Source organism: Perognathus longimembris, chromosome 20, assembly GCF_023159225.1.
Source record: "Perognathus longimembris pacificus isolate PPM17 chromosome 20, ASM2315922v1, whole genome shotgun sequence".
In the NCBI taxonomy this organism is placed as follows: domain Eukaryota; kingdom Metazoa; phylum Chordata; class Mammalia; order Rodentia; family Heteromyidae; genus Perognathus; species Perognathus longimembris.
The window spans coordinates 38,674,084-38,698,519 of record NC_063180.1 but is presented as its reverse complement, the minus strand read 5'-3'; the positions used below and the strand labels follow the sequence as shown (position 1 = coordinate 38,698,519).

The 24,436-nt window shown below is 49.6% G+C and overlaps 1 protein-coding gene across 1 annotated transcript in view; it reads left to right on the top strand.

The window, feature by feature from the left end:
* Positions 1–24,436, top strand: part of Apba2 (amyloid beta precursor protein binding family A member 2) — a 55,652-nt gene that overhangs the window by 13,944 nt on the left and 17,272 nt on the right. The window contains exons 2-5 of the mRNA XM_048369251.1: positions 341–1,337; positions 12,678–12,758; positions 13,828–13,864; positions 23,491–23,636. Of these exons, the coding sequence (XP_048225208.1) occupies positions 381–1,337; positions 12,678–12,758; positions 13,828–13,864; positions 23,491–23,636 (1,221 nt within the window). The 5' untranslated portion in view covers positions 341–380. The remainder of the gene's footprint in view (positions 1–340; positions 1,338–12,677; positions 12,759–13,827; positions 13,865–23,490; positions 23,637–24,436) is intronic.

Here is a 24,436-nt window from a genome sequence, read left to right as displayed (position 1 = left end):
GTGCCGTCATCCTCTGATCCCTCCCAGAGCACAGGTGTACTTGTAGTGTGTGTGTAGCTGGGATGCCAGGCCACTGGGCTGGCACTGAACCACGATCCTCAGATCTCAACCTCCTGAGCAGCTAGGATTACAGCCGTGAGCCACTCGCGCCTGGCCCGGCTTGTGCTTTGAGGGTGGTTTCCACCAGCTTTGTGATTTTTTTGCCACGGCTGGCCTCACGTTGCGATCCTCCTGATGTCAGCCTCTGGAAGAGTTGAGCTCGCAGGCGTGAACAGCTGTACCGGGTTGTGTGTGAGAAGTGTGGGTTCTGACTGTTCGTCTCTCTGTCCCCTCCCCACAGCGGCTACATCCAGGTGACGATGGCCGTGTGAGCGTCCACCATGGCCCACCGCAAGCACCAGAGCATTGCAAGCACGATGCTGGACCACAGGGCCAGGCCGGGGCCCATCCCCCAGAGCCAGGAGCCGGAGAGCGAGGACACAGAGCTGCCCCTGGAGGGCTACATGCCCGGCGATCTGCAGCTGGCCGCCCTGCGGCCCGAGAGCCCCACCCCGGAGGAGCAGGAATGCCACAACCACAGCCCCGACGGGGACTCCAGCTCCGACTACGTCAACAACACCTCAGAGGAGGAAGACTACGACGAGGGACTTCCGGAAGAGGAGGAGGGCATCACCTACTACATCCGCTACTGCCCGGAGGACGACAGCTACCTGGAGGGCATGGACTGTAATGGGGACGAGTACCTGGCCCGCGGCCCCGTGGACACCGACGAGTGCCAGGAGGCGGTGGAGGAGTGGACAGACTCGGTGGGTCCACATCCTCATGGCCACGGGGCTGAGGGTAGCCAGGACTACCCGGGTGGTCACCTGACCATCCCTGAGGATGACCCCTCCATCTTGGAGGCCCACGACCAGGAGGAGGAGGAAGACGGCCACCACTTCTGTCCCAGCAAAGATGGCTACCAGGACTACTACCCTACCGAAGCCAATGGCAACGCAGGGGGCGCCTCCCCCTACCGCCTAAGGCGTGGGGACAGGGACCTAGAGGACCAGGAAGAGGACATCGACCAGATTGTAGCCGAGATCAAGATGAGTTTGAGTATGACCAGCATTACCAGCGCCAGCGAGGCCAGCCCCGAGCACGTGCCCGAGCCGGGGCCCGGGGACTCCACAGAGGCCTGCCCGCCTGCCGAGCCCAGCCTGGGACCCAGCAGGCATGAAGCCAGGCCCAAGTCACTAAACCTCCCCGCGGAGGCCAAGCATCCTGGAGACCCCCAGCGGGGGTTCAAGACCAAGAGCAGGACTCCAGAGGAGAGGCCAAAATGGCCCCAAGAGCAGGTAGGTGCTTGGATGTCCCCGAGGAAGAGAGAACGGGGGGGGGGGGGGTGACAGAGGGCTGGGGTGTGGCCCCTGGCAGATGCTAAAAGGAGGGAGAGACCAGGCTGCCTCCCAGTTCAAAGTGGAGGCTTGCTTCATTTGCTCCGTGACGTGGTGTGTTCAAGGCTCTTTCTGGCCACTCTGAAGCCCACCTGTCAGATTCAGCATCTTGATACCGGAAGTCTCTCCCCTCCAGGGCTTGTAGGCAGGTGGTATCGCGCAGAAAACCTTCCCCCTCCTACCATGTGCCCAAGTTCAGGTTTGGGCCCGCTGCCCTGGACCTGCTCTGGGTAGAGGAGTGTCTGTGTTAAGACTTCCGGCCTCCCCAGTGACTTCCTCCGGCCAGCTGGGATTGGTGAAGGGGGTGCTGGCCCCGCCTACCACCTCAGCAAGTGGCCTGAATGTCTTGCATGCGGTCATTGCATCTGGGGTAAGGGTCTCTGATGAAACCCCCAGGCCTGGACTTGATGGCAGGGCACTTTGCTGTGAATAATTTGCAAATAACTATTTTCCCCCCATATTCATGTTAATTTTTCTTTTTTTTTTTTTTTGCCAGTACCTATGTTTGAACTCAGGGTCTTGTGTTTTCTCAGCCTGCTCTGCCACTTGAACCACTCCTTCAGACCAGCTTTTTGCTGGTTACTTTGGAGATGGACTTTTCTGCCTAGGCTGGCTTTGAACTAGGATCCTCTGGAATCTTGGCCTCCTGAATAGCTAGGATTACAGGTTTGAGCCACCGGCGCCTGGTTTAAAAAGAACTTTTGGAAAGTTTAGCCGAGTCAAACTTGTATCCATGTAGTTGTGGATGAGTATATCTTCATGTAATTGTAGCAAAGTAGATATATACTCTCATAAATGTTCACAGAAAAGAAATGAATCCATTATGAGCATATTTTTTTAAAAAGGTGCCATTATTAGATTTGTGTAAAGAGCCATTGCTTGAATAGTTTTTAAAGATTTAATCATTTTCATACCAGACAGAGTTCATGAGTTTGAAACATATGCATAGACACACACATATAGTGCCAACTTGTTTATACGTCATACTGACATGCTGTTAGATTCCTGACATTTGTATATTTATTTACAACTGACAAGTTGTGGGGCTGGAACTCAGGGCTTGAGCACTGTCCCTGAGCTCTTTTGCTCAAGGCTAGCGCTCTACCACGTTGAGCCAGAGCTCCACTTCTGATTTTGTCATGGTTAACTGGAGATAAGAGTCTCATGGACTTTCCTGCCTGGGCTGGCTTTGAACCTCAGTCCTCAGATCTCAGCCTCCTGAGTAGCTAGGCTGACAGGTGTCAGCCACCAGCACCTGGCCTGATGCTTGTATTTTGATGCTTTTTTCCCCCTACAAATTATTAAGCATAACTCAGGTTTGGGGGTGAGGGGAGGGGGGAGTTCCTGTCATTCCCAGCAATTCTGCATCCATTGGGGGGTGGGTGCAAAGGAACTGGTATTGTGCTAGTGGATCCTGGGGGAGCATCGTCCATGGAGCAGGTGGCTCTGTGCCGTGAGTCTGGGCTCGAGGCCAGAGCAACAGCATCTTTTTTTATCTTTTTGTTTCTTTGGCAGAGCCTGAACTTATCCGCAACAATGGCACTGGTTCTGCAGGAACTGATGTGGGTTTTACGGGGCGTGTGGCATACTGCATTTTATTATGACAGAAGTCTGTCAAGAGAAAATTGTCCTCCGCGTTGGGTGGGGAGTGAGTTGTGACTTGAAGGCTTTGCTTCTGTGTGTGACTGTGGGTGCATGTGTGCTTGTGTGTGTCTCTGTGTGTGTGCTTCATGCTAATCAGATGCTAATTCCAAACCTTTGGGTTGAAGAGCTAGAGGATGAATGGGAATGAGGGAATGAATGAATGAAGTGTGAAGGGCAGGTAAAGGTGGGATGGGGGGGACATCACTAGCCTTCGTGGAGCACAAGGGGGAAGGCTGTTCTTACAGAAGTGACATGGAAGGAAAAGCAGGTAGCTTTGGTCCCTAAGGAAGTATGCCCAGGAAGCTGATGTTTTCATTTCCAGGACTCTGGAAAAGCTCAGTTAATGTGGTGGATGATTGGATAGTTTGTCTCATTCATTCATTCATTCCTTTTTCACTACTTCCAGGGGAAAGGCTTGCGGTATCCCAGCTCAGGAGTGTTCAAGGGCCCCAGTGAATGAACCCCAGGAGTTCCTTATGAGCACTCCAGGGGGGTCTGATGATTCTGGAAGGGATCTGTACAACCTATAGCCTCCCACTTTTGTCTGTGTCACACAGGGAACTCTGGAATGGGTCCACAAATAGCCACCGGTGATAGAAAATCCCCTTGAAAGCAAGAGTCTCTGTAAAGACCACGTACTGGGTAATTTGGGGCCTTTGTCGAAAAATCACAGCCTCCTTTCCTGAATGGAATCTCTGACTTCTCAAGGAAACTACCAAGCTGAGCCAGGAGCCAAACAAAAACCTGGCCCCGGGCAGGTGGCTCTGTGTAGCTTAAGTCCTGAGCCCCCCTCTCTTCTGCTGTCTATGGAGTGAGCATAGCGCTGCCTAGATTTAAGGCTGGGGCTCAGGGGTCTGAAGGAGGGAGAATCTACGGGCAGTTCTCACATCCACACGGCAGAGACCATGGCTTGGTAAGTGTGGTCTGGGGCCCAGGGGCCCAGGAGCACCTTTGTCTCCATGCGATGGGGGGCTCCACCCAGAATGGCTGAATCCTAGTGTGCACTTCACCAAAATTGAAGAACTGATGTTATAGAGAATGGCTGAAGGGAGGGGGATCCCTTCACAGCTCTTCCAACTCAGTTCAAAGCCTGAAAGTTTAAATCATGGGTAGCTTGATGAGTTGGGGTTGGCCGTCTCTAATCTAAAGATCCCAAATCCTCTCGGGTAGCTAGGATTGCAGGCATGCGCCACCAGCCCCTGACTCCTGGAGACTTCTCTGCTGGCTACACGTCAAACAAATCAAGCATACATGACTCATCAAACACTTTCGCTTACATTTCTTCAGCTGTGTTGACATGAATACATGGAATTATTGTATGTGTGTGTGTGTGTGTGTGTGTGTGTGTGCATGTTGGTCCTGGGGCTTGGGCTCAGGGCCTGGGTGCTGTCTCGAGCTTCTTTGCTCAAGGCTAGCACTCTACCCCTTGAACCAACAGCTCTACTTCTGGCTTTTTGGTAGTTGATTGGAGATAAGAGTCTCACGGACTTTCCTACCCGGGCTGGCTTCCGATCACAATCCTCAGATGCTTCACCTCCCGAGTGAGAGCTAGGGTTACAGGTGTGAGCCACCATGGCCCGCCAAGAATGCACTGAACATTCTGGTGAAGCTGTTCCTTGCCTTGGAGATGAGGGGGTGGAGGCCCCTAGCTGGGTACTCACGGCTCCAAGGGGGAATTCTTTTGGACTTGGAAAGTTATTGGTGTATCTCCCAGAAGAGAGCAGCGTGCTGAACCTGCTTTCCCCCAGCCCTGCTGCTTTGCCCAGAGCCTGTGTGTCCAGCGGCACACACGTCCTGCCTCTATGGGTACGTGAGGTGGCCTGGGACGGCAAGTCCCTTGGATAACTCTGGGACATGTTACTGATCATCCAGGCTGGGCCAAGGCTGGCATAACTGTTCCCAGAGTTCCCCCTTTTCCCTGTGCCCCTCACCTAGGTTGTTATGAGGTCTGCTCTGCGCCTGGAATCCTCCCTCTGGAAACTTACTCCTTTGGGAGATTTTCAGGGCTACAGATATTCTTGGCCCAGGATCTCCATGATTATCTATTGAAAAGCATTTGATTTGCCGGGGTGCTGGTGGCTCATGCCTGTCATCCTGCTCAGGAAGCTGAGATCTGAGGATCACGGTTCAAAGCCAGCCAACAATTAATCATCAAAAAAACATCAGAAGTGGAGCTGTGGCTCAAATGGTAGAGTGCTAGCCTTGAGTCAATGAAGCTCGGGGACAGGCTCGAGGACCCGCGTTCAAGCCCCACAACTGGCATGCGCGCACGCGTGCACGCACACACACACTCACACACACACAGAGTATTTGATTTATGCATGTCCTCACATAATATCTCCATGTCCTGAGTCCACATATTTTGATTCCTTAGAGTTTTCCCGATTTCTGTGTCTCATCAACCCAGCTGGTGCTTTCTCCAAAGAGCTCTCTGATAATGGGATTTAAAACAATAAAAAAGGAAAGAAAAAAATCAATACATCGTAACCAACGTAATACAACAGTTACAGCAAGGTGTGGTACAGGGCCCCGGGCTACATCAAGCACACGCGTGTCCCTCGCCAGTCATGGCAGAAATGCTCGGGCTGGGATTTGGTCTTTGATTAAGCTCGTGTTACCAAGGACTTCCTGAGCCGGAGACGGAAAAGCTGGCACCAAATAAGCAGGAGGGGGCTGCCCTACACCTTGTCTACAAATAGGATGAGAGAATTAAGAGCCTGCAGGTGGGGTTGAGGGTAGGAGTTTGGGGGGCACCATGGGGGTCCCCAAGTGGACTGTTGCTCTCAGCTCCTGGCTTGTGTGGAGCGCAGCTCTCTTGCCACCCACAGCCCGCCCCTCCTCAGCTCACCCCTCACCTGGGAGCCAGCCCTCCTGAATCTGCCCACCTGGAACCCTTCCCCAGCTCCCTCCTCTTCCAGCAACGGGACAGGGTGGTCTCTACACCAGTCTGTGTAGTGCCCTGGTCTCTCTGGAGACAGGAAGCCGCTGGCATTGTCCCGCCTTCTCCCTCCTCACTTCTTCACTTGCCCCGCCCCCAGCTTCTCAACTTCCTGTGCTATATCAGACGGTGCAGGAACCCTTTGGTGGCCTCTGCAGGAGCGGGTGACTTCTGCAGCCTACCAAGTTGAGGCAGGTCCATTGATCCCACCATCTACCTTTATGGAGAAGAAGTTGTGATGGAGCCAGGTCTCAGGGCAAAAGGATGTTCAGTAGGTTTGCGAAGGTTCCCTTGGTTCAACAGCGATCACGGGGTCCACATATTGCCAGCCGGGTCCATTTCAGAGACTTCTCATGAGACCTCCAGGCACTGTCCATGGTACTGACCCATGGGTGGCAGCAGCCGGGCAGTGCAGACCGGTGAGTCTGTGCTGGACATGCTTATCTGGTATTAGACATGATCCCACCTTGGCAGGAGTAATAGGAGGAGAAGATCATTAAAACTGTTGGCTAGGGGCTGGTGGCTCACGCCTGCAATCCTAGCTAGTCAGGATCTCAGGATTGCAGTTCAAAGCCAATCTGGTCAGGAAAAGTCCAAGAGATGAGACTCTTATCTCCAATTAACCAGAAAGCCAGAAATGGAAGATGTGGCTCAAGTGATAGAGCACTAGCCTTGAGCACAAAAAGCTCAGAGACAGTGCTCAGGCTCGGTTAAAACTCCAGAACCAGCAAACAACAAAGCAAAAACGTGTTGGGATTTTTTTTCCCCATGAATTATCCAGGCTGTAGCAAAGACGTGCCTTGTCAGATCATTAAGATGAACTACACATGTTGCCAGGTGCTGTGGCTCATGCCTATAATTCTGGCTACTCAGGAGGCTAAGATCTGAGGATCGTGGTTCAAAGCCAGCATGAGCAGGAAAGTCTATGAGACTTTTTATCTCCAATTAACCACCAAAAGACTGGAAGTGGAGCTGTGGCTCAAAGTGGTAGAGCACTAGCTTGGAGCAAATAAAAGCTCAGGCCCTGAGTTCAGGCCCCACAATCCAGCAAACAAACAAACAAGCAAAACCAACGCTACAATAAACCCATAAACCATCCATTGAAAATATCAAAAGCAGAAAAAGCATTTCACATACTGTTAACCTGCCGAACAACACAGCTGGGCCACATAGCATGGTAGATACTGTTTATTTCACTCCTGGTTGTATGGCCAATGGGGTCAGCGCCCAGTGCCATCAGAGACAATTGGACTTTGTGTCCTACAGTTCAGGACAAGTTCCAGAGTCACAATTCAAAGTGTAGTTTCTACTTTTGCATCATCATAGGTTAAAAAAAAATCAAAGAGACCAAGCATTGTAAATAAAGGACAATCTGTACTGTGAAATCCATCATTAAAACAGCAGCTAAGCTGGCCACCAGTAGCTCACATCTATAATCTTACATGCTCAGGAGGATGAAGATCAAAAGGATCCAGTTCTAGGGCAAAAATAAAATTTAAAAGAAGTCAGGTGGGTGTTGGTGACTCACATCTGTAATCCTAGCTACTCAGGAGGCTGACATCTGAGCATCTCAGTTTGAAGCCAGCCTGGGCTCAGCAAAGTCGATGAGACTCTTATCTCCGATTAGCCAGCAAAAATGATGAAAGTGGAGCTGCGGCTCAAGTTGCAGAGTGCCAGCCTTGACGAGAAAACTCAGAGACAGCACCCAGGTCCTGTCTTTAAGCCCCAGGACTGGGGCTTAAATAAGCAAGTAAATAGATAAGTAAAAAGAGAGAGAGTGTGCACACAAGACCCCATCAACTTGGGTGTGGTGGCTCATGCCTGTCATTTCAGCTAGCCCAGGCTAAAAAAAAAAAAGTGATCCTACTTCAAAAATAACCAGAGCATCAAGGTTAGGAGAGACATGGCTCAAGTTGTAGGATGCCTGTATAGCAAACATAAATCTCTGAGTTCAAACCCCAATAGAGCATGACCAAAAAATAAATAAAAAGAGCTAATTCTTCTTTGCATATTCATAAAAACTAAACAGGAAGACTTAGCAGAAGCTAGCTGGATGATTGTTATCTTCTTTATATGTCTCCTGGGGGAGCTGCTATTAAAATTCTAGGCCGAGTAACTTCCTTTCAGTGTCTGCAGCACTGGGCAATTTCTTTTGAGTCTAACCTCAGTTGTTGTATTATTTAGAATGAATCATATCAGCCTCCACTGAGGTCTCCTCTTCCCCAGATCTTTCCACACTGGGCACAATGCCTTGCGTACACTAATAGAGGTTAAATACAAAAGATGCCCTCTGGAAATGGAAGGCTAATATTGACTTAGCGTTTGGTCAGTGACTTTCCTTGTAGCTCCAGTCCCTTGCTTGCATTCGGATCTCAGGTGTCAACCTCGTGTTCTCTGAACGTGTGGACAGAGCTCAAGGTTAAGTCGGGCACAGCTGTGGGGGAATTCAGGCCTTGTCCCAGGTCGGGCGCCCAGAGACCCACAGGCTGAGTTTTGTCGCCCTGGTGAACAGCTGTCCCCAAACCCCACTGGAGGAGTCTGCAGCAGTGGCCACCGGAGCCGCCATGTTAGGCAGGGATGGTGGAGATTTTCTCACTTGAGACGCCCTCTGGTTCTGTAGGAGCAGGGAGCTCCTAAGTGTGTGTATAGACAGGTGGACAGGAGAGAAGGGATGGCAGCCCTGGAGCTGCCTGGCCCCCTCCCCCCTGGCCTCCACCCTCCTTCCCCTGTGCCTGTGTCTGCCATGACTGACTACCGTGGTACAGGAGTTTAGTGCTTTGAACCAGAGGGCTCTGGTGTCTTTCCTCCCTCTCTTCCTTCACCTCTCCCTGCCTCCCTCCCTCCCTACCCACCGTCCCTCCTCCCCTCTCCTTCCTTTCTCCGTCACTGCTTTCTTCTTCCCTCTCTCCCTTGATTCGTCCTTTCTTTTTTTCTTCTTCCCCTCTCCTGTCTTCTCCTTCCTTCTCTCCCCTCTCCTTTCTCTCTCCCTCTTTCTCTCCTTTTTTCCTTCCCTCCCCCTTCCTTCTTTCCTTCCTTTCCTTCCTTTGTCCTTTCCTACTTTGCTCCCTCTTTTGTTTGTTCCTTCTTTCTTTCCTTCCTCTTCCCTCCCCTTTCCTCCTTTCTTTATTTGTACCTTCTTTCTTTCCTTCTTCTTTCTTCCTCTTTCCTTCCTCCTTCTCCTCCTTCCTTCCTTCCCTTTCTGTACCTCCCTTCTTCTTCCTTTCCTCCCTCCTTTCCTCCCTCTCTCTTTCCCTCCCTCCCTTCCACTTTCTCTTCCTCCCTCCCTCTGTCTCTCCATCCCTCCCTCCCTCCCTCCTGTCTTCCTCTGTCCTTTCCTACTAGCCTCCCCCCTCTCCTTCCTTTCTTCCTTCCTTTGTTCTGTCCTTTCATTTCCTGACCCCCAGATGGGCATTTCAGTTCCTCAGGCCTGGCATGGCAGGGGGAGGCGACTTTGGTTCAGTCTGTGTTTGTTTATGCCCTAGCCTATCCTGTATGGCCGGGCCCAATAGGATCGCTGCCTTCTACCTCCGTGATGGCCTGTGAAATGTCCCAGTGGGGCCCTTGTGGGCACTTCTTCCTGCCCTCCATAAGAGATACCCTAGCTAGTGCCAGGGCTCACGCCTGTCATCCTAGCTACTCAGAAGGCTGAGATCTGAGGATCAGGATTTGAAGCCAACACAGGCAGGAAAGTCTGTAAGAGTCTTATAGCAATTAAACCATCACCCAGTGACTCATGCCTGCGATCCTAGCTATTCAAGAAGCCGAGATCTGAGAATTGTCATTCGAAGCCATCCCAAGCTGAAAAGTCTGTGTGGCTCTTAGCTCCAGTAAACTACTCAGAAAAGGGTAAAAGTGGTGCCATGGTTCAAGTGGTAGAGCGCTAGCCTTGAGCAAAAGACACTCAGGGACAGCACCCAGGCCCCGAGTTCAAGTGCCAGGACCTATACAAAAACAAAACAAACAACAACAAAGAGCGCTGCCAGTTTGTGCAAATAGCAATACAGGGCACCCAATGAGAAGAACTACAGAGCTTATAATAATTGTACAATGTTATATGTCTATTTAGTTTCACCGAATCTCTACATTGAAAAAAATAATTAGAACTTAAAATCTAGGAGGTACGTCTTTTGCCACAATTATTTTGGATGGATGATGAATCAATTTTAATAGGAAGCATTCCAGGAAATATCTGAGGGGGGTGTGTGTGTGTGTGTGTGTGTGTGTGTGTGGTGTGTGTGTGTGTGTATTTTGTGCCAGTCTTGAGGCTTGAACTCAGGACCTGGATGCCATCGCTGAGCTTTTTCTGCTTAAGGCTTCTGCTCTGCCATTTGAGCCACACCTCCATTTCCAGCTTTTTGGTGGTTCATTGGAGATAAAGAGTCGCATAGAGTTTCCTGTCCAGGCTGGCTTTGAACATCGATCCTCAGATCTCAGCACTCCTGAGTAGCTAGGATGACAGGCGTGAGCCACCAGCACCAGCAGGTCCCCACTGGGAGCTGTCATGGCCGTAATGGATCAGTGCTGACCCCACTCAAGCTGGGTGGTGGAAGAATCCCTCGATGGAATTGAATAGGAACAGATAGGTAGAGAAGGTTGACTATCACTGAACTCAGCCTTTCATTCATCCGTCTTGGGGGTTCGGTCCCTGGATGGGTCCCTGCGGGAGGCATGACAGCCTACTGGTGGCACCATGATGCTTTTCGGCTTCAAGCTCATGTCCTCTGCTTCTAAGCGTGTCATTCGGGAGGACGCTGGGAATGTTCCCTGCTTATCACAGATGGCCTGAGCTGAGTGGGTGCGTGTGGGTGTACGTTTGATGCTAGGCTAGGTTCTCCCCCTCCCCCCCCAGCAATGTGGGTTATATTACTGTATTTTTAGTTTAACCAAGCAGGGAAATCAGAATTGACACTTTAAAAAAAATAATAATAAATTCTGGGATTGAGTTTTACACCAGCTGGAGCCAGGATATGTTATGAGAGTGATTTTATTTTGCATTAGTAGTTTGTTTTAAGGGCATGTATCTCTGTCTCAAACAGCTGTCCTTGGATCCAAATGGATCAACAGGGCATGCCATCTAACATGTTAATTTTCTGCTGGCTGCTCTTCAAAGGGGGTCTCCCCACACCTGAAGAGCACATTGCCCCTTCATCTACTTAACCCTTTGTGTTCTCCCTCCAGGTAGGTGGCCTAGCCGGCTTTCAGCCTTTGGCAATGAAAATATCTCACAGAATTCACCTAGGGGAGATTTGGGACATTGCAGTCCCACTGAATCTGGGGGTGCAGGGTGGGGGGATGGGCAGGGGAGGCTGAAGGAGTCCTGGCCAGCATCTCATTTGAAGTATGGCTGGGTCTCTCTCTACGTGCAACAACAGGGTTTCAATGTGAGCAGCTGGGAGCCCCAAATTCCACATGGACCTAGAACTGAGAATTTCAGCTAGTGAATGAATATCATATTACTAGCCCCTCACACTTTTCTGATCCCCCCCCCCCCCGCCATGAAAGAACGGGAGCTATATGGACTCTCCCAAGGAGAAATAACCCAAGCTGGCCCTCCCGCCTCTCTCCAAAGCAACCTGGCTGTGCATCTTGCGATGTGGTTGTCATGGTGACGGACCGCCCACTAGGGAGGGAGAGAGTGGAGATGCAGGAGATGTGCGTATCGTCATAGCAGAGAGGACTGCACCTCAGGAGCACTCTATGTTCCTTGTGGACACCTGTCTTGTGGCTCCGCTCTGAGCAGTCCTGTGGGCAGGGTTTGGGGTGTCCATCTCTAGCCTGTGCCCTCTCCGCCTGAAGTTTCCCAAAGGCTGGTGTTCTTGATCATTAACCCGCCTTCATTTTGTTGGTTAGTTGGTTTCTTTGGGGCTTTTTCCTGGTTGATGAGAAGGCTCTATTCAGGTTCCCATAAAGCAAAACAGAACTTGCGTGAAAGAAGTCCACGCAGGCAGCTCACCTGCTGGAAAACTTCTCCATGGGGAACCTGACTCAAGTGGTAAAGAACCTGATCAGCAAGCATGAGGCTCTGAGTTCAAATCCCATACTGCCCTCAAAGTTAGCAATGGGATTACCACATGCCCACTTCTGTGATTGCACTTGTGAGTATCTATCCAAAGAATTATAAGGCCAGGAACTGGTGATTCAAGCCTGTCATCCTAGCTACTCAGGAGGCTGAGATCTGAGGATCGTGGTTCCAAGCCAGCCTAGGCAGGAAAGTCCATGAGACTCTCATCTCCAGTGAACTACCAGAAATCTGCAAGTAAAGCTGTGGTAGAGTACTAGCCTTGAGCAAAAAGAGCTTAGGGACAGCACGCAGGCCCTGAGTTCAAGCCCCATGACTGACAATAGAATTGTAAACAAGTTATCAAATCTGTGTGTGGATGCCTCTATTCACAATAGCTAAGTGTTGGCAACAACTTAAGGTCCCATTGATTGATAAGCAAAAAAAAATCTGGTACAAACAAACAGTGGAACATTATTCAGCCTCAAAGAGGAAGGAAATTTTGAGTTTAGTTACATAAGAGTAAAGACACATGTATATATATATATACCTGATATATGTATAATATTATAAATCTGAGCCTCGTGTGTAGTCAGTCTTTGTGTCCTGGGCTCTTCTTCTAATATGTAAACACACAAGCTTCAATTTCTCCCATTTACAGGTCTGCAATGGTTTAGAACAGCCGCGGAAGCAACAGCGCTCTGATCTCAATGGGCCAATCGAGAATAACAATATCCCTGAGGTAATATATATATATATATATATATATATATATATATATATATATATATATTCTTTTTTTTTTCCCAAGACTGAGAGTTCTAGCTCAGGGTCCTCCTACTGGAAGTGCCTGCCCCATCAGGTCAGCCCACTGTCCACAAAGCCACTAGGCCCACTCCGTATCTGGGGAGCGAGACCAGGCCAAGCCATCTCCACCCAGCGTGGGCACCGCTGTAAGAGGAGGGGAGGGAGGAAAGGGAGGAAGGGGCATTTCCTGGCGAGCCACGCCCACAGTGTAGACTGCCCCATGTGCTGATAGTGGGGTGGGGGTGGGGGTGAGGACTACTGGTGCTCCCTAATCTGATCAAGATTCATTCCACTCCAGCGTAAAGCAACTACGTTGTTCCCTGGGCTTCTCAACAGTGGCGGCCCTTGGCGCTTAGGGCCAGGTTAACACTGTTCTGTGCTCTGGGATGATGTTATTAAGCATGTTAGACTTCTACCCATTGGGTGCCAGTAGCTATGGCTCTCCGCACCCAACTGTGATTAACAGAGAATGTGTCTAGACCTTGACTCTTTTTTTCTGTCTTATATAGTACTAGGGCTTGAACTTATAGGTCCCTGTGATCTCAGCTGGGCTTTCTTTCTCACTCAAAGCTGGCCCTCTACTACTTGAGCCACAACTGTACTTTGGGCTTCGGGGTGGTTAAATCATAAGATAAGAGTTTCAGATTGTTCTGCCCAGGCTGGCTTGGAATCGTGATCCTCAGATCTCAGCCTCCTGAGTAGCTAGGATTACGGGGGTGAGCCACCGGCACCTGGCTTTGTTTTGCTTTTTAACACCAGTTGGAGAATCATTGGGCTGTCTAGAATCGAGGTTCCCTTCTGGGCATGACCGGCTAACCTGGGAGTCTCTGAGGTGGGTTGGTGGGTTTCTGTGCTGCCTTCCTGGGACTGGCTTGCCATTGGGGTAACACCAGTGCCCCCATGCCGGAGGTTCTTCCATGATAGTGGACATCTTAACCTACTTCTGATGGATGCCATGTTTGTAGTTCACGCCTCTCACTTCTCTTCCTCCTGTTTCCTAACAGACAAAGAAGGTGGCATCATTCCCAAGTTTTGTGGCCGGTGAGTGACTTTGAATTTGATCTCCTGGAGGAAAGGTATTACATTTTATGTTAAAAGTGAATGGTGCTCCCCCATCCCCCGCCCTCTTTTTGTATGATGGTCATCTTATTATCTTGAAGTAGTCGCACAAAAAGGTTTCCACTTAACCCGTTGGTTTACATCATGATCAGTGTCGCCCCTTCCATCACTCTCCTCAATCTCTCTCTCCCCCGCCCCTCCCCTCAAGATAACACACACGCATTGAAGATTAGGACTGCATTTGCCCATCCTTCTTCTCTCCATTTGTCCACGCCCCTCCCCTTGACCTCCACCACCCCCCAACACACACACACCTCAAGTTCTAGCTTCCTGGTATTCATTTTGTTAGACTGTAAATTAGTGGTTCAAGGGAGTTACACCACTGGAATCCTCCCCTGCATACACCATACTTCAGTTAACGTACTTGCATATATATGCATCTGGCCCTGTATACCTGTATATGTTTGCAGACATATAATATTTATTTATAATTATAAATTAGATCCAACTTCTACAAATGAGAGAAAGCATGCATTCTCTTTCTCTCTGAGTTTGACTTATCTTCACATAACTTTTCCAGGTTCATACTTTTTTTTTTCAAATGAGACAATATCATTCTTCCTAATGAATGAATAAAATGCCACTATATAGATGAATACATATACATATGTTTGTATATGTTTATTATATCACATTCTTTAAAACCCACTTGTCCATTGAGGGCCATCTGGGCTGTTTCCATACCTTGGCTATGGTGAATAGTGTAGCAATGAACATGGTTGTACTAATGGCTTTACTGTATCCTGACTTGTGATCTTTTAGAATACAGCTAATTATGACTCCGTGCTTCCAATCAGGATAAGCTATAATGGCATCTTTTAGATGCCAAATACTGGTATCATAGAATAGTTCTTTGTTTTGTGTATTTTTTGAGAGACTGCCAAACAAACTCTTCCAGAAAACACCAAAGTAACGCACCATTCCCTCCCAAGAATACAAATAACCCTGGTGAATGGTGCTTTGCAATGAGCTTAGGCATTTGGTTCTTTGAGTCAGGACAAGCCCCTGAGTGGGGTGGGAGTCAAGGTGGGGGTGGGTACCGGTAGAGTCCGGTGACTTTGCCTGCTTTGATAACAAGGACATCATTCGTATCATTCCACCCTTGCTAATGCCATCTCTAGCGACACTGATGACGGAATTAACAGTTGGAAATGCGTCTGCACAGGCAGCTGATTGTCAAGCTGCTTTTGGAGGAGGCTAAGATATAATGGCATCTGAATTGAGGCTCTATTTATGCTTTAATATTCTTCCCTTTGCCCTTCCGTCTTTTTGGGGGGGTTGCGGGGGGGAGGTTAATGGTACATGCCTACGTTGAATAAAGAACAAAACTGACCTGATCAGTTTTGGGGAAGTCATACCTGCATGGTTCCCAAAGGAGCTGACTTTGGGGGTCTGTAGGGTATCCGGGTCCTGAAGGGCCCCCGTGGGCTGCTTCTGGTGGTCCAATATCAGAGCCAAGAGCTTCTTCAGTAGGATCTTTCTCTGTGCCCTGTTTCCTGCCCCTGCTAATATGTGATAATAAACAATGTGAATTTTATAAATTCTTTCAATAAGCTGCTAATTAATTCTCATGAATATTTATAGGAGCCATGTAAATGGGTCTTTAGAAATCAGTGGCTAGAAGCCTTTCTCACTCAGCTTTTTGTTTTTATAGTAAATAACTGGAGCCTAAGTAACTGATGCCCCCAAATTCTCCCCCTTTTAAGGGTCTAGTTTGAGCCAGACTCAACTGGTTTCCACTGGTTCAAAATGGATTAACTGGCTTTGTGTTACTCAAATGAGATGAAAATCAGCTTTGAGTGGTTAGAACCATTTGTATTTATAAGTTAAATGTAGACTGGGCTCCACTTGGGACCAGTTACAGATAGGCTCAAATAGTTTATGCCCAGCAGTTAACATGTTTTTGCTGGTTCCAACTGGCTCCTACTGGTTTTCAGCGGGCTACAGCAGTCTATAGTCCAACGGACTGGCTGTAGTTTTTCAGGATTAATGATTAGCAGAGGGAGACCTTCCCCATGTCACCCCTACATTGTAATGTGATGGGGGGTGGGGTGTTGCTGGGGTTCCCCATGGCGATATCTCATGGATACCTTCTTTCTGCACTGTGTTCTTTGGTGGTTTGAAGCCATGATGGACGCAGGCCCAGCATACTGCCCCCCACGTGTCAATCATGTCATCATTGGGAAGAACCCTGCCACACTGTTGGGGTGGGGGGGACTTGCATATTAAAAACTCCCTTGGGCTCTCCAAGCACCAGTGGCTCATGCCTATAATCCTGGCTACTCAGGAGGTTCAGATCATGGCTGGGGATATGGCCTAGTGGCAAGAGTGCCTGCCTCATATACATGAGGCCCTGGGTTCGATTCCCCAGCACCACATATCAGAAAATGGCCAGAAGTGGCGCTGTGGCTCAAGTGGCAGAGTGCTAGCCTTGAGCAAAAAAAAAAAAAAAAGAAGCCAGGGACAGTGCTCAGGCCCTGAGTCCAAGCCCCAGGACTGGCCAAAACAAAACAAAACAAAACAGATCTGAGGTTCAAAGCCAGCCCCGGAGTAGAAAAATCCATGAATCTCTTTATCTGTAATTAACTAGTAAAACAAAACAAAAGTAGAAATGGAGCTGTTTCTTAAGTGCCAGGCTTGAGTGGAAAAAGCTAAGGGACAGTGCCTAGGCCCTAAGTTCAAGCCCCAAGACTGGCACAAAGAAAGGAAAAATGAATGTATTCTTTGCATGAGGTTTTGACCTTTGATTACTTGTCTTCGCCTCGTTCCCGGGTAACTGGAAGGCCAGCTGTAACTGAGCAGCTTGCTGAAGGGAAAGAGGGCCCATGTGACTAATGGGCGGACTGTAGCCTGATTGGAGAATTCACACCCTTGAGGCAGGGCAGCCAGAGTTTTGAGTTTACCACAGGGGTGATTCTTAACAACTGGTATGTGTCGAGGATCCTGGGAGCTACACCCCAAGAATGGTTCTAAAAGATGCTAGGGACAGGAGCTGTATGAGCGCCACCTACTTCCTGTGCTGCCCATTAGATCCCCAGCACACACTGATCCGTGATCGAATGTTTGTAAACAATGGACATTTCTCCATTTTGTGTACACACACACACACACACACACACATACACCTTGGCAACTGGGGTTTTCAGTATTTCTTATTGATTTGCCTTGTGCTTGACATATAAAGGAAATGGAAGCTGGCAACGACAGGTTTTGATGTTTCTTTCTTATTGATTTTTCTTGCTCTTTACTTGGAAAGGAATGGGAATGAGGGCTGGCTACAGGGGTTGCCAGTGTTTCTTGTTGGTTTTCCTTGTTCTTTATATGTAAAGAAAGTGGGGGCTCTTTGAGGTAGATCACAGAAGTTTTCTCCAAGGTTACTGTTGGTTTTGTTTCACATTGCTTTTTGGTTTTTACTTTGCTGAATTTTTGAGGGCTGGCTGACTTTGACCTTCATACTCCTAAGATTGTGTGTGTGTGTGCGTGTGTGTGTGTGTGTGTGTGTGTGTGTGTGAGAGAGAGAGAGAGAGAGAGAGAGAGAGAGAGAGAGAGAGAGAGAGAGAGAGAGAGAGAGAGAGATTGAATGAGAATACTGGGCTTAAAATCGGGGCCCAAACACTGTCCCTTAGTTTTTTCATTCAAGACTGGTGCTCTACCACTTGAACCACACACTTTCCACTTCTGGCTTTTTGCTGGTGAGTTGGAGATAAGCATCTCACAGACTTTCCTGCCTAGGCTGCCTTTGAACCATGATCCTCAGACCTCAGCCTCCCAAGTAGCTAGGATTATAGGTATGGGCCACCCACCTCAGTCTTATTATGTGATTTATGATTCGTGTCATTACCTGGTTGAACTTCTTACTTTTGTCACAATCTCTTCTTACACTCTCCCTGTATACTTTCACACAGCTTTTTTTTTCTGTAAAGACTTTTAAATCCGCTTGTCTACTTGCATGCTAAAAATTCCTATTGACATTTTTATTTGGCATGCGTTAAATTTATCTAGTTACTGGGAAAGTGGCGGCTTTACAATAGAGAACCTTGCCAGCCAAAAAAGATTTATCTTTCCATCTGTTCAAGCTTATTTATCTCCATCTATAAAGTTTATTCATAAAAACCCAATACATATCTTCTTTTTTGTCTATTCCTTGCCAACTGATCTCTTTTTGTATTGTTTTGGTAAATGTTACCATTTTCAGGTACCAAGAAAGCTTTAGATGTGTGTGTGTCTGTGTGTCTGTGTGTATTAAATTTGAAGCCACTGGCTTAATGAGTTCTCTTATTTTTTCCAGCTAGATTTTTAGTTGTTTTCTTGTGAGGTTTTTTTTTTTAAAATTATTTCTTGGCTTATAATCATACACCATCTGCAAAGACGAGAAAGATCTTTACTGTTTCTTCTCTTGTTTTCTGCTACTCCTTCCTGTTGCTTCGTTGAATTCGCTAGAACACAAGAATAGCTTTATAGAACAGTGAGATATACCTGCCACTAAAAAAATAACAACAGCATCATTTTGAAAAATCCATCCTTCTCCTTGCTCAACATAAAACAATTCAAGCTGAGTGAGGCATCATGCTAGGTTAACATCTTACTTATCTTTATTGTAAGTGTGTCTCCTTTTGTTTTTTTAGGTCAGTGGTGGTAAATTCCAACCTCCATTCTCCACTTTGCCTTTTCCACTGAACGCAAACTAGGGGTTTCTGCATGGCGCCCACCATCGTTGGGAAGCCCTTGTGTAGATTCCACTGTTAAGATGGGGCGCTCTTGTTCAGGATTGTTTGGTTTTTTTTCCAGTGCTACAGTGCTACCACCTAGACATATACCCTTGCCAAGCTTTTAATCTATTATTCCTTAACGCGGAAGTTCATTTCCCAGGCACATGGGTGAGTCTAATCCTGGATTGAGCTTGGCTTTGCCCGTCTTGCCCTTTCTCTCTCATGTGCTGGGTCTTCCCAGAAGCCTGTGACCTTCTGCCACTCACTGGGCTCGAAAGTGTCACCCTGGGGAGCGCCAGGTCCTTCCCTGTGGGGAGGGGTAGCCCCCACCTTCCCCTGGGGGGACTCAGGGCTCCCTCCCTGCTGAACAACCACAGGTCTGAATATTCAGGCCACATCTTTTCTTTCCCTTCAGCTTTACAGGATGTCTGGGAACCTGGTCTTCTCAGAGGCCCAGGATAAATTAGGCTGTCGGATGAACTGGTGTGGCCAATAGCGCCTGCCAGGCCTGGGGATCTGCAGCTCAGCTCTGTGGCAGAAGGTCCAATCAATGGAGAGCTGGTTCTCTGGCCGATGTCTCGCATTTCCTGTCTCTCCTCCCCACCCCATCTTCCCTCTCCTTCCCAGGGCTGGGTCTCCATTCACCTGGACTGTCAGCCTAGCATATGGTCTCAGTGTGACTTTGCAGGGTAAGGGAGGCAGGTCCCATGTCTCTTTTCTCCGGTGCCTTCCGCGCTCCCTTCCACCACCTTTGAACTCTTTTGTATTGACTAACACAGCCAGCATTCTGCCTCTACCTCTACCTCTAGCCTGAACTGGCTGTGCCGTTTATATCACCAGCAACTCCTCATGGTGCTCATCCCATTGGCTGGCATCGGCCCACCGCTCATCCCATTGGCTGGCATCTGCTCACTTTTCTGGGAGGCTGCTCCAAGGTCACCACCCACGGTGCCTTGCCATGATGCCCAGTTACAGCTGCTCCTCATGGATGGGCGTTTGCCAGCACAGGCACAGATGGCCACACCTCCCTTCTCGAGCTCATCCTGGCAGGGCTGGTTCCCAAGACCTCCCCTCCACCCTCTTAACTCTTCCCTTTCCCTCTTCTCTAACCTGCTCCTAAGTCAGCTGCCTGCCAAGCTGTTCTTGCATCACATCTCAGTTCCTGCTGCTAAACCTACCCAGAATCCCCACCCCCACCCGCCGTCTCCCCAGGGGCCCATCTGCCCAGCTGTGCAACTACACTTCCTGCCTTCCTTGATTCAACCCATCTTCTCAGCTTGTTGAGTGAATCCTTATTCTCTCCCTCGGTGACAGAGCGACGGCCGTCCTCTCTCACTTGCTTGGACTCTCTTTGTCCTTCCTCTTGATTGTTGGTCTTGCTGGCTGCAGCTAGAAGGAGTGTCTGAAGTCAGAGTGGTTGCAGCACTCTCTTGGGGTGACCCACCTTGGGTGTGACTTTAAGGTCCTCACATCTGGCTATTAACCTATTACCCATCCCTGAGCTCCGCTATCTGGATATCTTAGAGTTCTTCTTTAAAAAAAAAAAAAGTACTACTCTCCCTGACATACCCCAGGGCCTTTTGCTTGGAGAGTGGGGTGTGCTTCCAGGCAGTGTTGAGGGGCTGGCTGGGCTCCACCCAGCAGCCTAACTCCTCTAAGACCCAGGGAGTTTGGGAGCCTGCCGGGAGCCAGGCTGGGGGAGGGGGAGCCTCTGGCCGCCCCTCACAGGCAGGATAATCTCCAGAGGGAGGTGAGGGTAAGGACTTCCTGTCCAGCGTGCAGGGCCTGGTATAGCCCCTCCTCCCACCGGTTATTATAAGGACGTGAGCCCCAGACCAGACACCCAGCCAGGACAGGCTCCCTAAGGGGAGCTTCAGACAAAAGCTTTTTCCAGCTGAGGAGGAACTGGAGGGCCTGTCTTTCTCCAAACTGTGCAGGTACTACCAGACAAAGGCCTAATGCCCCATACATACCAGGGCTCAAGAAACTAATACCTCCCAAACCTAACGAACCTGTCCCTAAATGGGCTTGGGTGCTAAGGAGAGACTTATCAGAAGAGGGAAGAGTAGCAAAGAAACACATGAGGAAACCCTCTTCATCTCTGGCCATAGAGAATATGCAAATCAAATGCAAAACAACTCTGAGATCCCATCTCACCCCAGTAAGATCAGCCAACATTGTGAATTCAAACAACAAATGTTGGCGGGGTTATGGGGAAAAAGGGACCCTATTGCAGTGTTGGTGGGAATGGAAACCAGTACAACCACTCTGGACAGCAGCTGGAGGCTCCTCAAAAAACTCAAACATAGACCTTCCTTTCAATCCAGCCATACCACTCCTAGGCATCTACCATGAACATCATGAGTTAGGACATGATTAGGACACCTGCACACCCGTGTTCACTACTGCACTTGTTCACACTAGCCAAGATATGGAAACAGCCCAGATGGCTCACATTAGATGCGTGAATAAAAAAAAAAATACGGTACCTGTGCACAATGGAATTTCACACAACCACTAGGAAGAATATAATAACGTCATTTGCAGGGAAATGGATGGAACTAGAACCAATCATGGTAAGTGAGGGAAGCCAAGCTCAGATAATGGGCTTATGCTCTCTCTGACACGTGGAAATTAGAGCTAAAATGCCCTGGGATATGATCACTTATAGAGGATTCTAGATACTCACAGGCAGTGAGACCAAGGAAACTCTTAGGAGAGAAACACAAAGGCACAATACCCAAGTGCCTCTTCCCATTTATATTTATATATAATAATATACGTAGTGACATGAACTCCAAGATAGGGGAACAAAAGACTTCTTTTTGTTTTTATTTTTTCATGATTCTGTCTTCTTTATCTTATGTCTGGTGTATTCAGGTGGACCTCTTCGGGAGGGTGGGGCAGAGGGTACAGAACTCGAGGGAAAAGGGGTGAAAAAGAACAGCAGTGGGGCTCGCTGGACATCGATGAAGGTGAACTGTGCAACTCGTGGGTGGAAATGGGAGGGAGCGAGGAAAGAGAAGACACCGTACAAAAGGAAATGTCCTCATTCCCTGATATGTGTCATTAATCCCTCCGTGCATCACCTCTGTAATAACAGTAAAGTAAATTAATAAAATCAAAGGCATGTCAACAAACAAACCTACCTGTGTGGGTAGGTCATCTGTACCCATATGTCCCTCAGGAGAACCACCATGAAGACACAACCCTCTCCCCTCACGTAAAACCTCTCTCTGCTCTTATTCTCCATCTCCCTCTGCTGGTCTCAGCTCAGAGTTAGTGTAGGAATTGTACACAGTAAGAATAATCGATACCAAAGCTGGCAGGGCTAGCTTGCTGTCGTGGGATGAGGAAGCGTTTGATCTTGGTTCTGCCACCCCGGGCTGGCGTGGAGAGCGCTGATGGTTCAAGATCCGAAGGTGAACAGAGCATTTGGCTTTGGAGCCCTGGTCAGCTGCTGGCTAGCCTAGTCTAGGTCATTGCTCAGGCTTCTACTGAGCCTTCCCGGCCCTCCCCGATAGACAAACACCGATGTCCCCCGTCTGCCAGCTAAGCCTTCACACAGCATGGCACCCCCGGGGGACCCGTCCCTTGTCATCCGTCCATGAGGCCAAGTGCCTCTGAAAGACTCGGGAAGGGGCTCCCAGAAAGACCGCCTCTTCTTACACCCCACCCTGGCACCCGGGGCAACGTCCTGCCCCCTGGCTTCCGGCTTGTGTATGTACAGCTGCCTGCGTGATTGCAGAAATGAGGCATTGCCAGATGCTAGAAGGCCTAAGATCGTCACTGCCCGGCCCTGCCCAGGACAGGCTTGATGTCACTACGCTGCTGGCAATTTCAGTCTTCCCTCAGCCTCCATGGGGGGTTGGTCCCTGGACCCACGGCCTACAATGGTGTAATGCTGGCACTGAACCCACACACACCTCCCTTAGAAGTCATCTCTAGTTGGCTTCCATTACCTGGGCACAGTGAAGGTGCTGGGTAAACAGTTGTTGGTCAGTGTGGGTCGGGGAATGAAGGAAAAGGTCTGCACCTGCGCAGTGCAGACGCAAGGATGGTAGGTCACACTGAAGGTCGGATCAGTCCCTCGAGGTGGAACCCGGATGTGCAGAAGTAACAACTTTATCCACAAGGAAAGGAGCCGCAGGGGGAAGTTCTCAAAGCACAGGACCCTCTGGGCCACCGTAGTCTAGAGGCAGCAGGTAGGAGGAGGGCCACATGGCTCAGACTGGGCCTGCAGGGGTGGGGTGAACAGTAGCAGGCCAGCCCTGGGTCTCCTAGGGCAGGAAAGGAGCCTAAGGAAAAGTCAATGCACATGTGAATCGCCACTGTGCATTCTGGGGGGGGGTCTCCGGGGAAGGGGTGAAGGTGCTGTCAGAACCATCTAGGTCACTTCTCGTGCCTGGATTGTGGATCGAAGCCAGCTTGGGCAGGAAAGTCTGTGAGGCGTTTATCTCTAATAACCACCAAAGCTGGAAACAGAGTATCCTGGGTACTGAGTTCAAGCCCTAGTACTGGCGCATACACACACACACACACACACACACACACACACACACACACACACACACCCCTGGGAGCGTGAGGAAGTGGACTTGTCACCTGGGTGCTACCTTCAGTGACCATCACCTGGGATTCCGGAATATTCTTCCTGCCCTTGCAGCATTTTCTGGCCATGTGTTGATCTTGCACAGGGACTCACGGGTAAGGAAGGAGGTAGACGTCCTCTCCCCTCCCTCCCAGGGCTGCAGAGCTAAGAAGACTCAGCCCTTTCTTCATTGCCTGTCGCGGCTGCCATATTTCTTGAGCCCCACGCTCAGAGCATTTCCCCCTTAGTTCCAGGGCCCTGCGAACCGGAAGACCTCATCGACGGAATCATCTTTGCCGCCAACTACCTGGGGTCCACCCAGCTGCTGTCCGAACGCAACCCATCCAAAAACATCAGGATGATGCAGGCGCAGGAGGCCGTGAGCAGGGTCAAGGTAGGAGCGCGGGTGGGGAGGAGGGAAGGGAGGAATCGGGCGCACCGTGGGGGCGCCGGCGCTTGGCGCTGCTGGCCACGGAGGCCGCTAGCGCCCTCCTAAGGCAGAGCCCCTCCCCAGAGGACAGGGACCGGTGCCGAGCCCCGTGTCCCTTACCAAACGCCTCTGGCTCTAACACAGCTGGCTCGCGTCCACGCCCGGCCATGCCTCCGTACACGGCGCGCTGACCATCCTTCCTGGCACGGGAGGGGACTTTCAGGGGGCTCCTTGATTCCTGGGTGCTTAACCCGCCGTACCCACCTGCTTGTCTTTTCCTCTTTCATGCTGCTCAGCGGATGCAGAAGGCTGCTAAGATCAAGAAAAAAGCGGTTTGTAGGATGGCTGGGGTCGGCGTGGTTCGTGCGTGTGTGCCCCTGTGTACGCGCATGTATGCGTGTGCGCACATGCATGTGTGTGTTGCTTCCTCCGTGGTGGTGGTGGTTGGGTATAGTGGGGGGATGGACCCAGTAGAAATCCAATAAATCCTATGAAGCTATTTTGCCCCTTCTTCCTTTGGTAGGTGACCGTTAGACTTGTGAATGGAACCACACTCAATACTTTCTGTCACCGCCCACTTAACAGAAGAAGTTAGTAACCTGGGCTCTGGTGGCTCACGCCTGTCATCCTCGCTACTCAGGAGGCTAAGCTCTGAGGATCGCAGTTCAAAGCCAGCCCGGGCAGGAATGTTCGTGAGACTCTTACTTATCTCCAGTGAACTCCCAGGAAACTGGAAGTGGAGCTGTGGCTCAAAGTAGAGCAAA